The sequence below is a fragment of the Oncorhynchus mykiss genome, chromosome 27, assembly GCF_057628025.1.
Source record: "Oncorhynchus mykiss isolate SJ-2025 chromosome 27, ASM5762802v1, whole genome shotgun sequence".
NCBI classification, from domain to species: Eukaryota; Metazoa; Chordata; class Actinopteri; order Salmoniformes; family Salmonidae; genus Oncorhynchus; species Oncorhynchus mykiss.
This window is the reverse complement of record NC_143048.1, coordinates 5,338,491-5,362,833: the sequence shown is the minus strand read 5'-3', so window position 1 is coordinate 5,362,833 and position 24,343 is coordinate 5,338,491. Positions and strand designations below refer to the sequence as shown.

Sequence of the window (24,343 nt, the reverse complement as noted above, 5' to 3'; positions counted from 1 at the left end):
GTAGCCATCTGACAAATGCATGTCGGTGTCATAGCATGCTGCTGGCACATCTCTATATCTCTCTGGGGCTTCTCTTTCTTTATGTCATTTTTTCTAATATTAATATCATACAGTGGACGCAAATGCATGCAATGCTCTGATGCACTTAGCACTCAAATTGCCAAAAACTGAACCATGAAGTGGACACTTATTGTTTTCGGAAAGTAAAAACCAATAAAGCCAGGGGCTATAAAGTTTAGCATATGCTACACATCGAAACACAAGGAATAGTGTTTTTGTAATTTGGGGGGGGCTGTTTTTAAGGTCAAGTAGCCTAAATGCTGCTAATTTGGCCAATATCCCTCATGAATTGATGGCGTTGGCTAAACCAGGTCGGAGGTTTCATTATCTCTCTCTTTCTACTGTCGGATTTGAATGCATATAGATGTCCGGTAAATTGCTCAAACGTCCGTAAATTAAAATCTTTCCAGTCACAAATCTTCATAACGGAAACCCTGACACAGACGTCAATTCAATGTCTATTCCACATTGGTTTCATTTAAATGACGTGGAAACAACGTTGATTCAACCAGTGTGTGCCCAGTGAGACGTCTCACACAAACAGCACCGTAGAGTAGGTGATAGCCTTGTTTTCGCAAACGTTAACAAAAAGCGAGTCCTTGACAAAGGCTCCAGACTCACATTAGTAATGTAATCCCTTCCAGCACCATTCAAGTCCAACCAAATAGACTGAGATCTTCCCATTTCAACCACTATACGCTCTCTGTCTTTATTCCTGTGGCTCTGACTCTCCTTCTGTGTCTTAGTCCCAAATTACACCATATTCCCTTTTTAGTGCACTTCTTTTGACCACTACAGTAGGAAAAGGGTGCCACTTGAGATGCAGAGACGCAGACTCTATTTTCATAAGTGACAGTGTGAGTTTAGGAATGGAGCGGCCATTCGGGCTTTCAACTGAGATTAACGGTGGGATAGAGCCTGGTGATGGATTGGGATGTCAACCCCGCTGTTCACTTTGCATTTGCTTGGAGCCTCCTAACTGTCCAGCCAAGTGAATTAAAACTGCTCTTTAATATTTACGCCGATGATATATGGCAATACAATAGACTAGCCTGGTGGGTCATGGTCAGAATATGTATTTATTTTTTCCTGTGAAGTGATATCATTGTGATAGCATTGTCCTTCAAACGCTGACGAAGGCTGACGCTGAAACGTGTCCATTTGTTCTGACATCTGCTGCTAAGAAAATACATAAAAACTTCAAAGAATATTTCAGTGACTGAGTTTTTCCCTCCTTCAAGTAAGAGCATCCACCATTTTGTTACGAAAAACTATGTATTGCATTAGCTACAGTGTACATACTGGTTTTCTGTGGCAAAGTTCTCCAAAATAGTTAGAGCTGTGGTTTCCAGCTGGCTCTGTGTGGATATGCACATCATCAAGTTTCCCACCAACCTGCAGAGTTGTGTGATAAAGTCAAATATTTCATTTTCACACGTCATTAACACCTCTTTAAGCCAAGACAATTATCCAACTTACTATGTCATTGTTTTACTGTTTAAATAAGATGGATGACACAATATTCAGAATAACAGGGACCAGCAAGTGCAAATGCAGGTCTGATGTGAGACTAAATACAGCAATAGAATATCAACATGTTTTCAATTCCCACAGTACATAAGGGGTAAAATCCTAAATTAAATGTTTATTGTTAATAGAGCACAACATATTTTGCGACCCTACAACCATACTTTCCCCCCATATTTTAATTTCCCTGAACTCTGAGTGGACGGCTCTACCTGCTGTCTGAAAGAGCTGAAAGAGGAGAAGGCAGGTAGGTTTGATTTGATAATAGTGTGTGGTTCTTGTCAGCCAGAACACGCAATTACCAACAGGGATCTGATCTCTTACATGTGCAAATTCAGGTTCTCAATGGCCAAGCATCTTCCATGTGGAGTTTGGGAGTACAAAGACAGAAACGCCAGGCATTCTTTCCGCACCGCCGCCATTCCAGATACTAATAAGTCAACAATGTACTCTTTGGAGGCTGGGCATCTCATCAGCATCTTTTGGTTTTCATCTGAAAGCAAGCAGCCCAGGAGAAAAAAAATGTCTTCAGCAACAGGGACAGTTCCAGTGACAGTTGTGGCAAAGATTGAATTTAATAACACATTGCATGCACTTTGAATCGATTCGAACGCTATTTGTCAGGGGATGATTGTAGGCCTACTTTAAATGCAATAGCAACAATATAATTGCACTTGCCTCCTTAATTGGCAGATTTTTTTTTACATCAAATGCATTTCCCCTATTTTGACATTGGCACAACAGGTTTTGGATAGCTGTATAATTGATTTGTCACCGTTTGGGAGAAGGAGCAATTATTTTCTCTTGGTTACAAGTGTTCATGAATTTTGATGTAGTAAAAGGGGCAGTCCGGGATTCAAACAACAATGAAGCAGTCACAAAGTGTGTTTACAATTACAATGTTGACAAATAATGGAGTAAAACAAGCTTATATTTTGTGGGTTCTGCAAGACACGAGGCATGTATAAATTATATTCTTCAAGAATCAATGGCTATATCATTCATTAATAATGGATGTACCAATCCCAGATTGCCACTTAAGCACACATTGCCTGTGTGACTACAGAACAAGTGGGCACTTAATAAGGAGTTGGCAAAAATGCATGACAGGCAGAATAATGAGAAAACAATGGGATAATTGAAGATGTTTGGCATTTCATGCATTTTCTTCACACAATTTCTCTTGACAAAAAAAATCTATGTGCAAAAAATAGGGGGAGGAAATATCACACTAATGTCTTGTCTTACAAACCATTTCCATCGCAAATCACCCTCCACAATTTCAGTACGGACACGCACAGCTCCTCTGCGCATGGCGCTGTCGATTTCTGCAACAGGCAACTGAAAATAAGGAAACAAAATTGTGTTCTTTATGAGTACGGCATATTTTTCTCATTATTTTCTGCTGAAAACTTGAACCACTTTCCTGACAATATGTGCTGGTCTGAAATATGACCACAAGTCCACAATACTTCGCGAGAACAATTGCGGACGACTTTAGGCTAATAATACCCTCACTAATTTCACATGAGGGAGTTGTGATTAGTGTCTCAACCTACATAAAACCTACTATACATACATGTAGTACATTGCGTGGGGCACAGCACATTACAGGGTCATCCAAATCTCTAAAGGAGCTCATTCTATTTTGGCAATATTTAACTAGCAACTAACAGAGAGAGAGTTTAAAGACAGCATCTCTTTGGTTTGAAAAACTTTTTGGGACCACGGTTGGAGGCCTGTCCTTAACTCCCTATCAGTGTCAGTCAGGGGCGTCTCTCTCGAGTCCCCTTACCTTCTTACGGTGTCATTGGTTTGGATGATACTGAAGCCATTGTTTAATCGGAACAGCGTCTGGCCAGTGCCTGTTAGGAAGAGCAGATAACGTCAGGACTGGGAGGCCTCTCCGTACCTCAGTGAGCCGCATACATCATCACAGTGCGCCCGTGGCCAGGCTTCAGAAACACAATGCCTGGCGGTCAAGGGCAGGAGAGAGTGGAATAAATAAAACTCATCCAGAGCCAAAGATCCTCCGCTATTTCCCTCATAAAGATGGTGAGACCGGGCGTGTGTGCAGAGAAGATCTAGAAGAGCGGGGGGAAAAAGCTCCCCTGAGGTGATTTGGTGGCGAGAGAGCCGGTAATGTCAGGCAGGCCGTTTCTACACTCTTTTTAGAGATGTTCAACTGGGAATTATGTTACATTTGCCCTTTCATTCAATGACATTGTAAGACAGTCAGTCTTACAAGCAGTAGATCATCTGACAGGTTGTATTCATCCATATGAGGGAAGTGAAAACACAGACTGGAAATGTGTGGTAGTAGTCTACCATTGATCATTGATTATTGTCCCTGGTGGTGTAGTTGATACCGGCAGTTCACAGATATTATGTAAATGTAACATTATAGTGCAAACGCGTGTGCATCTTAGGCCCAGCGCACTCAAAATTTGCATAAATCATCCAGTACTGTACCTCGGCATTCTACACAATCTGAGGTGTTGGTAATAGAACAGCTCACATGGATGCTTGGATTGTAAACACATATTTATCATTGCACTTCCGTGTGTCCTTTCCTCTGCCTACCTCGCGCCTCGGCTGGGCAATATTGGGGAGTTTGCTGAACTGTGATAAAATGAACCGGGAAGATAAATCAATACCGCAGAGGGGTCAGGTCAGGTCTTCCCTCCCGGATTTTATTTTCAGAGGATTACAAATTGACCATAACCACCATAACAAACATTAGGTCTGTGCAGTGATTTGATCTCCTAGGAGTTTCACATTTCTTCAGTAACAGTAGATGAACTGCATTTTTTCGGAGTCGACTACTAGAACCATGAATAAGAGAAACCCACCTGTCGACGCTGTCCTCCCTTGACCTGAAGGAGCATCCATTGACATCCTTCTGGCCCACAGGATAGGATGAGGAGGGTTGGGGCAAGCGAAGCGGAAGAAATAACATTCACACCCACTCACACTCACACAAGATTTGGAGGGATGGGGAAACTCCCAACAGCGTACTCACAGTCTGTAATGGCGTGCGACAGAAGCTTGAGCCCTGCGCAGTAGTATAACGGGAACTGATCGGGTCTCTCCAGCTTTTTCAACAGTTGGAGCACTGTCGTGGCCTTTTCTTCCCCCTTATCAAACTCCTCCCACGCTTTGCTTTCCTGGCATTCTCTTTCTTCCTCCAAATCCACTTGGGTCAGATACTCTTGAGGAAGAAAGGAGAAAACATGGGCTCGGAGACAGGTGGCTTCTGAGGAGCCTAGTATGAGGTAACCTCATGGCAGTGGATCAAAGGAGTGTAGGACAGTATGACCACCGCGTTCCTCATAATATGCATTTGTATGTTGTAAATAGCATCATATGCTATAAACAGGTAGTAGGGCCCACAGATTAGAAATGGAAACAACTTTGCAAGGAGGCCATACGAATGTTTCCTAACCCTACCGAATTAAAGGTATCACCACTTAAATACACAGATTCAGTAATTATCTTACTTTCAATACATTTAGGGAAAGTTAATGAGGGTATTCCAGAAACGTTGTTGCCGTCTTTTCCGATGATTCATAACATCTCCATAATCACACGTCGACAACGAACAACAGCTTCAAAACGTGTGAAAATGATAGTGTCATTATTCATTGGGAATCCATCCTAGTCTAAATTGACACAAAACAGTGAAATGAGCATGCGACTCAGAACAAAACGCTATTGGGACCATCTGTTTTAATGAAGCAAAATAAGCTTACCACAGTTGACAACGGCAATGATGGCACAAAGGAAAAAAAATAATGCTTTATTTGCAAGGTAACAATGAGTACCATCCAGCTTTGGGTTGTCATTGTAGGCTTGTCCTTGTTACAGGGCTGTTATCATGCGTAAATAAATGAGGATGCCTAACAGGGATGATTTGGTGACAAGATGGTGGGATGTGATCAGGAGTCAGGACAAAAAAGTATTTAGTCAGCCACCAATTGTGCAAGTTCTCCCACTTAAAAAGATGAGAGAGGCCTGTAATTTTCATCATAGGTACACTTCAACTATGACAGACAAAATGAGAAGAAAAAAATCCAGAAAATCACATTGTTACATTTTTTATGAATTTATTTGCAAATTATGGTGGAAAATAGGTATTTGGTCACCTACAAACAAGCAAGATTTCTGGCTCTCACAGACCTGTAACTTCTTCTTTAAGAGGCTCCCCTGTCCTCCACTTGTTGCCTGTATTAATGGCACCTGTTTGAACTTGTTATCAGTATAAAAGACACCTGTCCACAACCTCAAACAGTCACACTCCAAACTCCACTATGGCCAAGACCAAAGAGCTGTCAAAGGACACCAGAAACAAAATTGTAGACCTGCACCAGGCTGGGAAGACTGAATCTGCAATAGGTAAGCAGCTTGGCTTGAAGAAATCAACTGTGGGAGCAATTATTAGGAAATGAAAGACATACAAGACCACTGATAATCTCCCTCGATCTGAGGCTCCACGCAAGATCTCACCCCGTGGAGTCAAAATGATCACAAGAACGGTGAGCAAAAATCCCAAAACCACACGGGGGGACCTAGTGAATGACCTGCAGAGAGCTGGGACCAAAGTAACAAAGCCTACCATCAGTAACACACTACGCCGCCAGGGACTCAAATCCTGCAGTGCCAGACGTGTCCCCCTGCTTAAGCCAGTACATTTCCAGGCCCGTCTGAAGTTTGCTAGAGAGCATTTGGATGATCCAGAAGAAGATAGGGAGAATGTCATATGGTCAGATGAAACCAAAATCTAACTTTTTGGTAAAAACTCAACTCGTCGTGTTTGGAGGACAAAGAATGCTGAGTTGCATCCAAAGAACACCATACCTACTGTGAAGCATGGGGGTGGAAACATCATGCTTTGGGGCTGTTTTTCTGCAAAGGGACCAGGATGACTGATCCGTGTAAAGGAAAGAATGAATGGGGCCATGTATCGTGAGATTTTGAGTGAAAACCTCCTTCCATCAGCAAGGGCATTGAAGATGAAACGTGGCTGGGTCGTTCAGCATGACAATGATCCCAAACACACCGCCCGGGCAACGAAGGAGTGGCTTCGTAAGAAGCATTTCAAGGTCCTGGAGTGGCCTAGCCAGTCTCCAGATCTCAACCCCATAGAAAATCTTTGAAGGGAGTTGAAAGTCCGTGTTGCCCAGCAACAGCCCCAAAACATCACTGCTCTAGAGGAGATCTGCATGGAGGAATGGGCCAAAATACCAGCAACAGTGTGTGAAAACCTTGTGAAGACTTACAGAAAACGTTTGACCTCTGTCATTGCCAACAAAGGGTGTATAACAAAGTATTGAGATAAACTTTTGTTATTGACCAAATACTTATTTTCCACCATAATTTGCAAATAAATTCATAAAAAATCCTACAATGTGATTTTCTGGATTTTTTCTCTCATTTTGTCTGTCATAGTTTAAGTGTACCTGTGATGAAAATTACAGGCCTCTCTCATTTTTTTAAGTGGGAGAACTTGCACAATTGGTAGCTGACTAAATACTTTTTTGCCCCACTGTATATGAATGGAGTGTACATAAAAAAAATGTAATTTCTGATTAATCAGGAAGAATCACATCCCTGATGATGGTGGGTTAGCCTAGGTCCTTGGGTTCCCCTACTGGTGGAGATTTGATTTGGCTCTCCTTGATTTGGCCCTTTTCTGAGCAAAAAAAATTATTACACCTGCAGCTGAATCTAGTTGATGATCCTCGCCAAATGATTACATGGGTCATATATAACCCTTACATAGTATGACTTTGCTGAGTTTGTTCATAAATGATTTGTGAGACATCTATGTAGTGTTTATTGAGATGTTATGATTGCTCTATAAAAGCCTTTATAAATTGTAGTTTGTTTAAGTGGGACCATGAGCAAATCTGAGTAACAGACTCTACTTGCAACAAGACTTTTCAGCGTGTTATTTTGCCTTACCTTTGAGCATCTTTTCCCGTCCTGGCTCAATTTCCAGTATCTTTTGATAGCACATTCGTGACTGTAAAAGAGAAATATGTCCATTACGTTTCCTACAGCTACCTTTGGTCATGAGATAGGCTGATGCACTCTACTAATCTCAACCAGAGCCATAGATCATTATATGGGACTCTGGTCTCACTAATACACACAGACAGAGAGTAAGCAGAAATGTTGAGACCATTAAAGAAAGAAATGCAGTCACTTTGTATTTTAAATATTGTATTAAGCAGAACGCTTGCATGACTCTACTTGCTGAAGGAAAGGTAAGCTTAAAAAGTTGCAAAATCTGCATTTTAGGAGATCAACACAAGGTTTGAAGCAGATAGGCATCCAGAATGACTGAATACAGTTGTAGGCTGTTTTCTCTGCAATGCAGTTAGATATGGTTCAAATGAAATGGAATGCCCACCTCGTTATAATTCTTGAGTGCCAGGTGTGCTTTCCCCATGTGAAGATATGCTTTAACACACTTGTCATTACACTGTAAAGAAATAATATGAGCAAGAGAATCATACGTGACACGTCAACCGAACACATCATCTGCAATATGGACAAAACCACATTTACTCAAGCTTCAAATACGGTACTCCCTTGAATTAGGCCAAACCCATTGTCTAGTTAGTTTGTATGTTTTTCGAAATAGATTGTCCTGAAAGGTGAGCAACTGATTTTTTTGTACTGCTTTTATTACAGATTCTAAGGGGTATATACAGTACTCCAACCCACTTTCCTCCCCTCTCCACACCACTTACAGTTCATTGAAGTCACTGAGCACTGTACTGTACTCTACACTGCACGGTATGTTCTGTGCTCCCAAGACACTACAGGATCACCAGGGCACTGCCTGGAATGGCGTTATGAAGAATGAGGGAGCTAGTGATTGACCCAAAGTTCCTAGTCAGCCTTACCTTTAGAGCCCACTCACAGTCACTTATGGCCTCCTTATATTTCTCCAGTTTGATATAGGACTGCAGAGGAAAAAGTGGGGGAAAAGTGGACCGATAGTATTCAACATACTGTTTTTAAGTTAACTAAAAGTGAAGCGAAGCTGAAATGAAGTTGAGAGTACTTGTGCTCTGTTGGTATACAGCGGCTGCATGTCTCGTCGCTCGTCTAAACCGTCGCTATAAAGCTTCACAGCAGTCTCGTATTCTCCCTGGGCGTATGCTTCATTCCCCTTTTCTTTAAGGGCTGAGGGAGTAAGGACATAAACAAATAAAGTGTCAGGTTAAAAACCGCTGAATTAAGAGCGACCCTAATTAGGAAATTGCAAGAGCTAATCCATGCTAGAGAAATGACTTCATACACACCGTTTGCCTTTTCCTGTTTCCTTTGTCTCCTTTGATGTCTGTCCTCTGCATCGCTTTCCATCATTTTCATGAAATGATCTACAGAATTAAGGAGAATATAAACAAGTGTTTTACATGGAATGTAAAGCTCTACATTTCTAAACGGTGAAATTAGATAATGCATTAATGAGAAGAACGTTTGTGGATCATTAGTGGTCAGCTGGTAACATAGTAGTTAATTCTTGGAGTTGCACTAAACTTTGCACTAAATGATGTTAAATACGATGGGAAACCTTTGGGATTGACTCTATTCCACTCTTTGTACCTGAGTACAGTATGTGTACAGATATTCAATTTTACACTAGGCACAGAAGAGAACCATGTAAGAAGCAGAACCAATTTAAATGAATTACAATTGAATTGGGGACTACAGTATATACTTTTCACAGGGGGGATTTAGAGAGCACTAACTGGATTACGAAAGATACATTATTTGGAAACATAAGCACAGGCACAGAATACATTTGAGGACAAACAAAAAGACCTACAGGAACTTATTCAAGAAAGATCAAGTGTAATATATTATAAAAAATCAAGTGAAATAAAGGAATTTGGGGAAAAATGCACCAAGCTATTTTTTAATCCTCAAAATAGAAATGCTATCAAAAATAATTTACAGAAACGTGTTACAAATGACGGAGTCTTCCATGATTCACCAAACAATATTTACAAAGAGGAACAAAAGTACTTCCTGCATGAATTCTTGTTTCAGTCTCCTTCATCTCCACTAACTGAAGTTAATTGTAAGGATTTTGTTGTAAAATTAATATATGTACAGAAAGACTCATGTGAAAGCCAAATTACAGAGGAGGAACTTCTTGATGCAATTAAGGCGGTTAAGTCTGTGAAAACTCCAGGGTTAGATGGCATACCAGTTGAGGTATATCAAACTTTTTTTGATGTACTCAGAGGTCCGTTATTAACCTGCTTTAACCACTCCTATATAAATGATAGACTATCAGATACTCAGATTTCACTATTACTGAAACAAGACCCAGATGGTAAATATTAAGATCCAATCCACCTAAAAAAAACTGGAGGCCCCTTACACATCAGTGTTGTGATGCCAAAATTCTAGCAAAATGCATAGCGCATAGAATTGAAATGGTATTGTCGGATATTATTCATCCTAATCAGAAAGTTTTTTTTACATGGACGATACATTGGAGATAATATAAAACAAGTACTGGAAACAATAGAAAACTATGAAAAATCTGAGAAACCGGACCTGGTATTCATAGCTGATTTTGAAAAGGCCTTTGATAAAGTAGACTAGAATTTATATATAAATGAACTATTTTAATTCTGGATCATCTCTTATACAATGAGTTAAAGTTATGTATAGTAACCCCAGGTGTAAAATAGTAAATAATGGCTACTTCTCAGAAAGCATTTTTATTTATTTAACTAGGCAAGTCAGTTAAGAACAAATTCTTATTTACAATGACGGCCTACCCCGGCAAACCCGGACGACGCAGGGCCAATTGTGCACCGCACTATGGGACTCCCAATCACGACCGCAAACCAGGGACTGTAGTGACGCCTCTTGCACTGAGATGCAGTGCCTAGACCGCTGCGCCACTCAGGAGCCCAGTATTAAACTGTCAAGAGGAGTGAAACAAGATTGTCCACTAGTGGCATTAGTATTTATTATGGCCATCGAAATGTTAGTTATGAAAATTGGATCCAACAATATCAATGGGCTAGAAATCCAGGTGTCATTGTAGGCTGACGACTCATGTTTTCTTTTAAATCCGCAATTTGTATCCCTGTACAGCCTTATAGAGGATCTAGATAATTTATGTAACCTCTCTGGATTACAACCAAAATATGATGTGAAGTGTACCTACCATATTACGTATTGGATCACTAAAAAAAATCACTACCCTGTATTTTACCAATAAAATGGTGTGACGGTGAAGTGGACATACTCTGTATTCATATCCCGAAAGAAAGAAAGAAACGATCTCACAACAATACATTTTTATAGAAAGTTGGCAAAAATAGATAAGATCTTGCTACTATGGAAAGGTAAATACCTGTCTATTTGTGGACAAATTACCCTGTATAATGATTGAGTCATATCCCAGTTTACCTACTTACATATGGCCCTGCCTACACCAACTGACTTGTTTTTATAATTATATGAGAAAAAGATATAATAAATATGAATTTGGAGAGCTGAAATTATTAAATATTCAAGAATTTAACCTCTCACTAAAGGCTTCAGTCATACAAAAGTTGTATTTAAATCCGAACGGGTTTTCCAGCAGATTAGTAAGAATGGCTAACCCCGGTTTTAAAAAATTCCTTTTTCCCTTTATTCAGATTCCAACCTCTCACTTTCGGGTTATTTGAAAATGAAATCATCTCTAGAATATCTCCAGCTATTTTTTTTAAAAGCCATAGAAAGTTGGTTGCAATTTCAGCTTAATCTACCAGGAAAGACAGAACAAATATTGCAACAAATATTATGGTCCAACTCATAAGTAGTAACTGATAAAACATTTCTAAAAATCTATAATCTTTGTTAATGATGTCATAAATTGGACTGGTGGAGTTATGTCACACATGCAGCTAACAAAAATATATAGAAATGTCTGCTCCTATCCAAAAATACAACCAACTGATTGCAGCATTACTGTGAAAATGGAAGAGGCAAGTGAAGGGGGAGAAGATAAGGAACCTGTCAGTCAGCTGACATCCCAGCTCTGTAGATTTTCCTACATTAAAGACCACATTTGGTTAAAGAAAATGTGCTAAATAAAAAAGTATACCAGTTTAATTTAAGTACCAAAAAAATGAACAGCTGCGGCATACAGTTCACAAAATAGTTGGGAAGAGATTTTTGATCTACTGATTCCATGGCACATGGTTTGTGAACTGATTCAAATTATTATATAAAATTCTTGCAATCAATACAACCATCCCAGCTCTGTAGATTTTGCTGCGAAGAGACAAAATCATTAAATCAATTGTTTTGGTACTGCCCATACGTAGTTTGCTTTTGGTCATAGGTTCAGGAATAGCTGAATAATTGCAACATTTACCTGGAGCTAACCCTGCAAATAGCACAAATATAATAATACTCTTGGTAAAATTACAGCAGGGTTGAAAAATATATGGTAATTAGAAATCAAAACTGGATGTTTTACAGAGATAGATGGGAGGGGTTGAGAGTAGCTGAAGGGTGGGACTAAAAACAAAGAAAAACAAAGAAAAAATGAGAACTATTGTCAAATATACAGTGTCCGTAAAATGTATATAGTATGATTAAGCTGGAAGTAGAAGCCTAAGCATTGTCGTCCATTAGTTTACTCCAATTAGGGGAGGGATGGTTAGGGGTTAGGGGAAAATAATCCCCAGTTTACAATTGTCTCATTCATCCCCCTCCTCTCCCCAGTAACTATTCCCCAGGTCGTTGCTGCAAATGGGGAACCTGTTCTCAGTCAACTTAACTGGTAAAATTAACGGATAAATAAAAATAAAAAGAATAAAGAAGATAATTATATATTTTTTTAAACATATGGGAGATTGGAAATTATGCAAACAATTACATTGATAGAACCCCCAATCTATCTGCAATATTAAAGCTAATCTAACTCCTAACAAAAAAGAAAATACAATTTAATAAAACACTGTTACCGAACCTTGATAGGCTGATCTTGGTAATCCAGTCAAGGGTATTGACATCCATATGCTATTGAATTGGAATTTACTGTGTGGTGCAATTTACTAGGTTTGAATCGTATTTATTCTGAGCAAAGTCGATTGATGTTTAGGGATTTATTTATTTAGTTTAAATAAATGTTTAGGGATAGTACAATTAAAGGTGGAGTTGCAGATCAAAAAGACCCAGTGCTCTGGGCAGTATGATGTAGTACCATGTAAGCACTTGAAGGGGCAATCTGCAGTTCAAAGAACAATAAAGCAGCCATGGATGTTATGCTGCTTACTTAGCGAGTACCGCTTCCTCCTGACTCGGCTCATACCGAGGCTTGAACCCATGATCTCTGCCTCGTAAACACAGACCACTGCCCTACTGAAGCATCTTACCCAGTAGCGCTACCAAAAATCTAGCTATTTGTCAACGCAAGTGGAGACACTTCAGGCGGAGAAGTGAGTTTCACAGATCTTGATCTGCTACACATCATGCTCAAATGAAGGAGTTGTTCCTAAATGATTGCTTATATAGTTGTCCCAAACCTTAGAATCTCATCATACAGCAAAAGAGAGACCCATTTTAGCTTCACACACCTGCACTTGAACTGGGATCATTTTGTGAACCCTGCAATAAAAGAATAGAAGAAAAATATTCAAAAACACACGCTTCTGCATCAAATTACTCAACTGTAACTTCTAAGACAAAAAACACCAAATGAAAGGATGCTAAAAATGTACCTGCTGTTATACAATGCACACCCTAACCAACCTATTACAGACCACAGGAAAGATCTCAAGTCGATTGGTATACAATCTGAAAAGTCATTAGAGTGAGTGAGAGTGAGTATTGAGCTGTTACCGTCGGTGCAGGTGCCTGTTGTGAGGGATTGGTGTTTATCACTGTCCTGTTGAGGAGGGTTTTGCATGGTTCCTCCTTCTCCTTCAAGGTACTTATGTAGCAATCAGCCTTTTCCACAGCTCTCTGCTGAGACGTTACATCAGAGGAGCTCAGATCCTTGACCAGGTCGCCTGTATAAGAACATCACAGATTACATAGAGTAAATTAAAGAGATTACATCAAATATAATTTGATTTGTCACACGCCCCCGAATAAAATGGGTGTGGTCTTTAGCGTGAAATGCTTGCTTACGAGCCCTTCCCAATGATGCAGAGTTTAAAAAAATTATAACAAAAAGGAAATAATAACACAAGAGGAATAAAATACACAAGAATGAAGCTACAGTATATACAGTATATAGAGAGTACCGGTACCAGATCAATGTGCAGGGGTACGAGGTAATTGAGGTATGTATTTACATGAAGGCAGGGTAAAGTGACTAGGCATCAGGATAGATAATAATAAGAGTAAAAATAAAGAACAGAGAAGCAGCAGCATGTAATGACTGTAAAAGTGTGTGTGTGTGTGTGTGTCGGTATGCATGTGTGTATTTGTGTTGCCGTTATACGTGTGTGTGTGTGTGTGTGTGTGTGTGTGTGTGTGTGTGTGTGTGTGTGTATCTACATGTACTGTATGTGTGTGCATGTATGTAATGTATGTGAATGTGTGGAGCTTTGTATGAGTGTCAGTGTGTGAGTATGTAATGTGTATGTACTGTATAGACTTGTGAGTGTGCATAGAGTCACTGCAAGATAGGGTCAGTGCAAATTGAACGGGTAACCATTTAATTAACTATATAGCAGTCTTATGGATATGGGGTAGAAGCTGTCTCGGAGCCTGTTGGTCCGAGAGTCGATGCTGAGGTACCGTTTGCCAGACAGTAGCAGAGTGAACAGTATTTGGCTTGGGTGGCTGGATTCTTTGGTCATTTTTCACGCCTTCCTCCGACACCGCCTGATTTTATAAAAAAAATATAATATTTAACCAGGTAGGCCATGTTCTCATTTACAACTGCGACCTGGCCAAGATAAAGCAAAGCAGTGCGACACAAACAACACAGAGTTACACATGGGATAAACAAACGTACAGTCAATAACACAATAGAAAAATCTATATACAGTGTGTGCAAATGTAGTAAGATTAGGGAGGTAGGGCAATAAATAGGCCATTGTGGCTAAATAATTACAATTTAGTATTAATACTGGAGTGATAGATGTGCAGAAGATGAATGGGCAAGTAGAGATACTGGGGTGCAAAGGAGCAAAAAAATAAATAACAATATGGGGATGAGGTAGTTGGGTGGGCTACTTACAGATGGGCTGTGTACAGGTGCAATGATCGGTAAGCTGCTCTGACAGTTAGTGAGGGAGATATAAGACTCCATCTTCAGTGATATTTGCAATTCGTTCCAGTCATTGGCAGCAGAGAACTGGAAGGAAAGGCAGCCAAAGGAGGAGTTGGCTTTGGGGATGACCAGTGCTGAAGCGCAGAAGGATGCTTTGTTGCAAAATAGGAAGCTGATTCAAGATTTAGTTTTGGATTGGAGATGCTTAATGTGAGTCTGGAAGGAGAGTTTACAGTCTAACCAGACACCTAGGTATTTGTAGTTGTCCACATATTCTAAGTCAGAACCGTCCAGAGTAGTGATGCTAGACGGGCAGGCATTGAATGTCAATGTATGTCATTGAAGCTCGTCTGGAGGTTTGTTAACACAGTGTCCAAAGACGGGCCAGAATTATACAGAATGGTGTCGTCTGCGTAGAGGTGGATCAGAGAATCAAGAGCGACATCATTGATGTATACAGAGAAAAGAGTCATCCCGAGAATTGAACCTTGTGGCACCCCCATGGAGACTGCCAGAGGTCTGGACAACGGCCCCTCCGATTTGACACACTGAACTCTATCTGAGAAGTAGTTGGTGAACCAGGCGAGGCAGTCATTTGAGAAACCAAGGCTGATATAGAGGTCCTGGCTGGCAGGGAGCTCAGACACAGTGATGTACTGGGCTGTCTGCACCATCCTCTGTAGCACGTTGCGGTCAAACGGTGATGCAGTCAGTCAAGATGCTCTCAACGGAGCAGATGTAGAACTTTTTGAGGATCCAAGGGCCCATGCTAAATCTTGTCAGCCTCCTGAGGGGGAAGAGGCACTGTTGTGCTGTCCGGCAGCCTTGCGAGTGTTGGCTTGTTTAAAAAATTTACTCACATCGGCAACAGAGAGCGAGATCACACAGATTAAAGGGATAGTCCACCCAAATGACAAAATTACATTTTGGTTTCCTTACCCTGTAAGCACTCAGACAAGGTAAGATACACTGTATATACTGCTTACAGAGTAAGGAAACCAGTGACATTTTGTAATTTGGGTGAAATACTCCATTAGATGTGTTGACTTTGTCACTCCTCTGGAAATGGTTGTGACCTGCTTTATTCACTTAGTACCACTCCCATAATCCCTGTTATTGTCTGAATTTATACATGAACACCTTAGGTCTTCCTTGGTAAAGTTTTAGGTTGTAGCCTGCCTTCAGCAGTAGACTATTCTTTATCATTGCATTACCCTGAAATGACTGTGCGCCTCACTAATCTAAAGTAGCTATCTAGCTATTGTAGACAATACCCTATCAGGAATAAACAAATAAAGGGAAAACAAATTAGGGTCTTTCCATTTCATTTCAATCACTTTTTTACTGCACCCTTTTTGAATTGAACAAAACTTACCATACATATTTGCTCATGGTAGAAGTGGTCAGAAAGTTACTTTTTGGACGTGAATGCCAAAATATTCAAGAAGGGACCAAAGTTGCTCCATTTTGCATACCATGAGAAATTCACGTCTTCATCACTGAAAAATATAAACAGTTGAGTTTGATTTAATTTAAACGCTTACAAAAATGGTTGACAAACTATTTGATAATTTCTTGAATTATTATAATTTTCTTAATATATACTGTATTTTTAGTTTTTTTTTTACATTTAACAAATTCTCTAAAAATGCAGAAACTCTGATAATTTTTTTCTCGCGTATGTTGTAGCTTAGATCCTATTTTACATAATCTGTATTCAAGAGTATGTTGTGTCTCAAACGATGGTGGGCACAACACATGCAATGTAAATTAGTGTCCAAACTGCAACATATGCGAAAACGGAGAGAAAAAAATCTGAGTTGACGTGGTATTCTAGAAATGATTCAATTGTTTGACAACCCAGTTTGTAAGCTTTTAACTAATGTAAAAAAATATATATACTGTTATGAAGACATCATGGATGTCTCATGGTATGGTGCTTTTGGTGGGTTTTGGTGGGTTATGCAAAATGGGTCAACTTTGAGCACCTCCATCTCCTGAATGTTTTGGCATTCAAGTCCAAAAAGTAGATAGGCTAAGTGGTTGAGCTGTCTTTCCAGCGGTGGGGGCTCTTCAGAGGTGGAAGGGGAGGACCATCCTCCTCAGTGAATTTCATACAAATAAAAATGGTAAAACATTGAAAAGGTTATCCTTTTTAGATAAAACTATACTAAATATATTCACGTCACCAAATAATTTATTAAAACACACTGTTTTGCAATGAAGGGCTACAGTAGCCTCCTCATCTTGGTACATTGACTTCAATACAAAACCTAGGAGGCTCTTGGTTCTCCCCCCTTCCATAGACTTACACAGTAATTATGACTACTTCCAGAGGACGTCCTCCAACCTACCAGAGCTCTTGCAGCATCAACTGACATGTTGTCCACCCAATCAAAGGATCAGAGTACAATGAATCTAGCACTAAAAGCATAAGCTACTGCTAGCTAGCACTGCAGTTCATAAAATGTGGTGAGTAGTTGCCTCAAAGAGATAGAAAGACAATAGTTGAACAGTTTTCAACAAATTAATTTCTTCAAAAATGAAGGAGAAGCAAGGGACAGAGAGTCATTTTTTAACTTTCAGTTTCACTTAATTACTTAGCTAGCAAATGCAGCTAGCTAGTTTGGTTACTCAAACACCTAGCTCAAACAGAGGGATGCTATGTTTGCTAGCTGGCTATGACTATCCAACACAACACTGGAACTCTTCCAAGTCAAAGTAAACTTTTGGTTGTATTAATTTCTTACCACCAGGGCCCACCGGTGTAACTGCTTACTGACTCTGTACTGTAACATTACTGCATGATTGTAGCATTAATAAGGCATTAGTTATATTAGCTATATTGACTAGGACGTTAGCTAATATGGGGACAACGATGTAGGCTGTGTGTAGCAGTTATGACATGGTTTGGCTTGGAAAGTTTTTTTTGCAGGGATACAAATACCTGCATTTGACCAACACGCCCTAGATAAGCTAGATGCAGACAAGAGTGTGCAAGGGGGTATTGCATGTGTCACTGTCTATCATCTAAAATGTTTCTCTACCTGTGTGCACCTACGTTGTAAACGTTAATTCATAAACTGGGTTGTATCAACCTCATGATAGGTATCAATTCTAGTATCATGTAGTAGCATAAATCTCTGTTTCATTGAACTGGGTGCATGGAATGTGAATGACAGTCATCCAACATGCTGTAATAGAAAATAAAATCGTCCTCCCGCATCATAAACGGCATTGGCCGCCACTGCTTTCCAGAAATTAGGCTACTGGCTGTCCTGAAAGCCTAGATGCTAGCTAGCTAACGTTAGATACAGTATTTTAAAGTTAGAGCTAACGTTAGCCAACTACATTGGTCTTATGTCTTTCACCAGAACAGTCAGCTAAAATGACTTGACTGTATCTGTCCCTAACAAATTTCACACTCAGCTAGTTGCTAGTAGCTAGTACTCTAGCTAGCTAGCTTCAAACCCGAACGCACACGTACCTAACGTCAGCTAGCTAACGTTACTGTGGAATAATAACTGGTGGTGGTGCTGGTACAGTACTTACTTATTTCATCAACATTCTTCAAGAAACTCTCAAAATCCTCGAACTCTTTTGTCATGTTTTATTTGTTTACAAGTAATCTGCTAAACGGATATTATGCAATACCAAGGAAACGAGGTATTTTATTTGTTTAGCTAGCTACTGTAGCTACAATAGTTGTGGCAGTCAATCTTTACTTTTCCTCTCGATTTGATTGTGTAGTGTACCTGTAACTATGGTAACGGTAAACTTTTTTTCTTCCAAGTGGGGATTGGATTTCTAAAGGTCACGTGCTCTAAGTAGGGGCGTGTGGTTTCGAAGCGTTCAATATCCCGTGCAGCACCTTAACTACATTTTCCACAAACAAATATATAAAGCCTTGATACAGTATATTAGGCCTGTGACAACAGCTCCAGTCATATAGCAGAGAGTGCTTGCCACTGCCACCCCGCTGGAGAGTACAAGCTCACCCAACTCTTCGGTTCATAATGGACCATTTACAGCAGTATCTGAACACAAAAAGACCAAGAGTGCCGCCATGAGATTTTCAGGGGTACTGAAAATGTGCACAGTTTACTAAAAGTTCTTCAAATGGAGTGATGTCCACCTATTGTACCCTAAATTGTACTATTACAAGCATGCATTTTTATCATGTAGCATAATTGCACCATGGTACTAGGTCATTCTATAATTTTAAATGAATAATAACTACTGGAACTGGATTATGCATCACATGCATCATTATCATCAATATTTTAGAAAGACAGATTATCAATTTACTGAATAGTACCCCCCAGGTGAGTATTTAAACCTGATTCTGCTGGGAAGGATTATTTTGAATCTGAGTTGCAACCAAAGTAGCAGCAAATTAAAACAACCACGGAATAAAGGCCTGTTGATCCCCAATCACCACGACTTATTTGCAGTGGCGTCCTAGCTCGCTCATTAATATCTTTATCAAAATTACGGATTGCTTCTTATACGCTCATCATCCCATTATTCCATAGTTTGTACATCTCAATTGTCAGTAGAAACCACATTTGTTTAAACAAGTCAGCCATATCATCCATGTTTTTAAAAAGGCGTTCTTGGGCAAAAGGGACTTTACTATTACAGACTGGGTCAGGGAGAAATTGAAAATGTCAGTGAAGACACATGCTCTAAGTAAGCGTCCTGGTAATCCGTCTGGCCATACGGCCTTGTGAATGTTAATGTCACGGCCGTCGTCGGAATGAGACCAAGGTGCAGTGTGGTGAGAAATTAAAAAAACGACCGTGAGGCTTACAAGGGCAATAGTACCCCTAACAAAGACAACTTCCCACAATCACAACAGGGACAAAGGCTGCCTATGTATGATTCCCAATCAGAGACAACGATAGACATCTGTCCCTGATTGAGAACCATACCCGGCCAAAACATAGAAATACAAAAACATAGAAAACAGAACATAGAATGCCCACCCAAATCACACCCTGACCAAACCAAATAGCGACATAAAACGGCTCTCTTAGGTCAGGGCGTGACAGTACCCCCCCCCTCCCCTCCCCAAGGCCACAAAACCTGAACCTATAGGGGAGGTTCCGGGTGGGCATCTATCCGCAGTGGCGGCTCTGGTGCGGGACGTAGACCCCGCTCCACCTCTGGCTCACCCCACTTTGGTGGCGCCTCTGTGCGGGGACCCTCGTTGCGGGCCCCGGACTGGGGAACCTCGTTGCGGGCCCCGGACTGGGGACCGTCGCTGGAGGCTCCGGACTTGAGGCCGTCGCTGGAGGCTCAGGCCTGGAGGCCGTCGCTGGAGACTCTGGACTGGAGACCGTCTCTGGAGGCTTCGTGCCACTGATCATCACTGGAGGCTTCTTGCCATGGACCATCACTCTCAACGGAGAGAGTTGTATGAGTTTCTGTGTGTGGGGTAAAGGTGATCTAGAGTTTTGTTGCTTCTAGTTGCACAGGTGACAGGCTGGTAAAAATGAGGTAAAACAGATTTCAGTTTCCCTGCATAAAAATCACCAGCCACTAGAAGCGCCACCTCTGAATATGCATTTTCTTGTTTACTTATGGCCCTATCAAATAAAAATAATAGCCGTCCAGGATAGCCAAAATCCTCAACATCGTTGTACTTGTGTTGGGCATCATTATTATTGCACTAAAACTCACCGCAGCATGAAAAAGGAGGATATGTTTTTTTGACCATCTTTTGCCCATTGCATTCCTAGGGCTGCAAATGTTTTCTTTTTACAACTTCATACAACACATCAGCCCAGACCAGCCCTGATGAGGACCAGCTGTGCCCCTAACCGAGCCCCAGTGTAAACAAATGCCTTGCAAGCAATTAACAGACCAGCGCTTCTGCTCCATACTCACAGAGTGTGTTCTTATCATGATACTGTATTTTCTTTTGTCAAGACCCAATTGTCATCCCTGCCTCGCGGGGCGGGCGGGTTAAGGTCATGAAATATTGTGTGGGTGGATGGGTGGAGGACGGGTTGAATAAAGAGAAAACAATGCATTATTAAAAGACCCATAAATCATGTATATTTCTTGTGCAATTCATATTTCTAGGCTACATTGAGGTTTTTATTTTATTATTTTTTTATCTGGCATTAGTGAGGAAGCCTAAGCTTTAGGGCCTAACTGTGCGCGCGCCAAATAAATGAATCAATGTTGAAGAACAATGTCATTGTTCTATAACTGTTCAAGAGAAAAAAAGGGAACTGTACAGCACATCTTCCATATTTGCAGCTTAGGGTCGGGTGTGGGCCTGAGATTTTAACTTCGGCTTATTAGCAATTGTAGGTGGGTGCAGGAGAACAAACAGCTGACCCGCGCATCATTAGTACTCAGGCTACATTATGGTAAAACTCATTATTTTCTGTTCTCATTATTACTCCATAATAAAGGTACTTGTCTACACCATTGTAGTCTCTTCAAAAAGCCGCTGTGCCTCAGCAGTGTCTTCAGCAAACACTAGAGGGTGGCATTTACTGATTGGCCCAAACCATGTTGGCAATCATCTAACTATGCACTGTATTGTGAATCAGTGTCATTGCTGCACACACAAAAAAAAACATCTGCTCGGTTATATAACCCACCTTTTGGTTTTAATTTAATTAGACCAGTGGTTCCCAAGCTTTTTCGGGTTACTGTACCACCAACTGAATTTGGCTCTGCCTGGAGTACAGCTGAAGCACTCCCTCATATGCACATATGCACTTTACCAGTAACCCTATGAGCTCATGAGTCTTTTGCAGTACACTCTGTGGGTAGGCCAAGTACACTCAGGGGTCCTGTACCCTGGTTGGGAACCACTGAACTTTTTTGTTTGATAGTGTAATATCATCTTTCCTAAATTGTTAATCCACGCTGGGGATAATTTATTTGAAATTAATAGATTAATATATCACAAAAACAATACATATTATTTTTGAATTTTGTCTTCTTCCTGCATCTCTTGCTAGGTTGGAGTTAGTAGAGTGACTTGAAACAGCCTGAATGCGTTCCTGTATTACAGTTGGAATGTTAATGAGAACCAGACAAGCCCAAAAGGATGCATGTGTGGGTTGTTCACAGTCCTCATCAGCACGCAACTCCAGTACTGAATATACTCACCAAGGAACACTGAACACCAAGGAACACTTTTTGTTTGTAAGAGCAACTGTAGCCTACAACAGCCTTCATTAGTTATTCCGTCTGATGAGAGCCAGACCTGGGGTGAACTAGTATTTGGTTTCTTTAGCTTAATTGAGCTTACCTGGTGTAATGGGACCAGCGGAACAGTCACAAAACTGCCAACCCCACCCTTATGGCACTTCAGTCAGGCTCAAACAAACGTTCAAAACACATGAAAGATTTGAAGTACTATTTGAATCCAGGTCTATTGAGAGCCAAAACAAAAAAAGAGTACATTATTATATACTGAACGAAAATATAAACGCAACATGTAAAATGTTTGCCCCTATTTTTAATGATCTGAAATAAAATATCAATTATTTTTCTCCATATGGACAAAAAGCCTATTTCTCTCAATTTGGTTGCACACATTTGTTTATATCCCTATTAGTGAACACTTCTCCTTTGCCATGATAATCCATCCACCTGACAGGTGTGGCAAATCCGATTAAACAGCATGATCATTATATAGCTGCACCTTGAATTGGGGACAATAAAAGGCTACTCTAAAATATGTCGTTTTTGTCACACAACACAATGCCACAGATGTCTCAAGTTTTGAGGGAGCATGCAGTTGGCATGATGACTGGAGGAATGTCCACCAGAGCTGTTGGCAGAGTATTGAATGTTCATTTCTCTACCATAAGCCGCCTCCAACGTCATTTTAAAGAATGTGACAGTACATCCAACTGGCCTCACAACCACAGACCACGTGTAACCATGCCAGGCCAGGACCTCCACATTCAGCTTTTTCACCTGCATGATCTTCTCAGACGAGCCACCTGGACAGCTGATGAAACTGTGGGTTTCCACAACCAAAGAATTTGTGCACAAACTGTCAGAAACTATCTCAGGGATGCTCATCTGCGTGCTCGTCATCCTCACCAGGGTCTTGACATGACTGCAGTTCGGCATCGTAACCGACTTCAGTGGCAAATGCTCACTTTTGATGGCCACTGGCACGCTGGAGATGTGTGCCCTTAGCGATTAATCCCGGTTTCAACTGTACCGGGCAGATGGCAGGCAGCGTGTATGACGAAATGTGGGCGAGCGGTTTGCTGATGTCAACATTGTGAGAAGGGTGCCCCATGTTGATGGTGTGGTTATGGTATGGGCAGGCATAAGCTATAGACAACAAACACAATTGCATTTTATCGATGGCAATTTGAATGCACAGAGATACCGTGACGAGATCCTGAGGCCCTTTGTCGTGCCATTCATCTATCACCTCGTGTTCCAGCATGAGAACATGTTCAAACGTACAGTCAATAACACAATAGAAAAATCTATCTACAGTGTGTGCGAATGTAGTAAGGTTAGGGAGATAAGGCAAAAAATAGGCCATAGAGGCGAAATAATTACAATTTAGCATTAACACTGGGGGGATAGATGTGCAGATGATGATGTGCAAGTAGAGATACTGGGGTGCAAAAGAGCAAAAAAACAATGACAATAACAATATGGGGATGAAGTAGTTGAGTGTGCTATTTACAGATGGGCTGTGTACAGTGATCGGTAAACTACTCAGCTGATCAGCTGATGCTTAAAGTTAGAGAGGGAGATATAAGACTCCAGCTTCAGTGATATTTGCAATTTGTTCCAGTCATTGGCAGCAGAGAACTGGAAGGAAAGGCGACCAAAGGGGTGTTGGCTTTGGGGATGACCAGTGAAATATATCTGCTGGAGCGCGTGCTACAAGTGGGTGTTGCAATGGTGACAAGTGAGCTGAAAAGACGGGGCTTTACCTAGCAAAGACTTAGATGACCTGGAACCAGTGGGTTTGGCGACGAATATGTAGCGAGGGCCAGCCAACGAGAGCATACAGGTCGCAGTGGTGGGTAGTATATGTGGCTTTGGTGACAAAACGGATGGCACTGTGATAGACTGCATCCAATTTGCTGAGTAGAGTGTTGGAGGCTATTTTGTAAATGATGTCGCCGAAGTCAAGGATAGGCAGGATAGTCAGTTTTACGAGGGTATGTTTGGCAGCATGAGTGACGGAAGCTTTGATGTGAAATAGGAAGCTGATTCTAGATTTAATTTGTGATTGGAGATGCTTAATGTGAGTCTGGAAGGATAGTTTACAGTCTGACCAGACACCTAGGTATTTGTAGTTGTCCACATATTCTAAGTCAGAACCGTCCGGAGTAGTGATGCTTGTCGGGCGGGTGGGTGCTAGCAGCAATCGGTTGAAGAGCATGCATTTAGTTTTACTTGCATTTAAAAGCAGTTGGTGGCCCCGGAAGGAGTGTTGTATGTCATTGAAGTGGTTTGTTAACACAGTGGTTTCTTAACAAA

General features: G+C 40.8%; 1 protein-coding gene across 1 annotated transcript in view; it reads right to left on the bottom strand.

The window, feature by feature from the left end:
• ttc12 (tetratricopeptide repeat domain 12) overlaps positions 1–18,836 on the bottom strand; it is a 36,891-nt gene extending 18,055 nt beyond the window's left edge. The window contains exons 1-13 of the mRNA XM_021587315.3: positions 18,401–18,836; positions 13,465–13,634; positions 13,200–13,230; positions 8,904–8,981; positions 8,663–8,784; positions 8,502–8,561; positions 8,003–8,074; positions 7,552–7,612; positions 4,610–4,798; positions 3,383–3,452; positions 2,840–2,928; positions 1,912–2,080; positions 1,363–1,455 (exon numbers count right to left, since the gene is read on the bottom strand). Coding sequence (XP_021442990.3) covers positions 1,363–1,455; positions 1,912–2,080; positions 2,840–2,928; positions 3,383–3,452; positions 4,610–4,798; positions 7,552–7,612; positions 8,003–8,074; positions 8,502–8,561; positions 8,663–8,784; positions 8,904–8,981; positions 13,200–13,230; positions 13,465–13,634; positions 18,401–18,455 — 1,259 coding nt within the window. The 5' untranslated portion in view covers positions 18,456–18,836. The remainder of the gene's footprint in view (positions 1–1,362; positions 1,456–1,911; positions 2,081–2,839; positions 2,929–3,382; positions 3,453–4,609; positions 4,799–7,551; positions 7,613–8,002; positions 8,075–8,501; positions 8,562–8,662; positions 8,785–8,903; positions 8,982–13,199; positions 13,231–13,464; positions 13,635–18,400) is intronic.
• Positions 18,837–24,343: the final 5,507 nt, after the last annotated feature.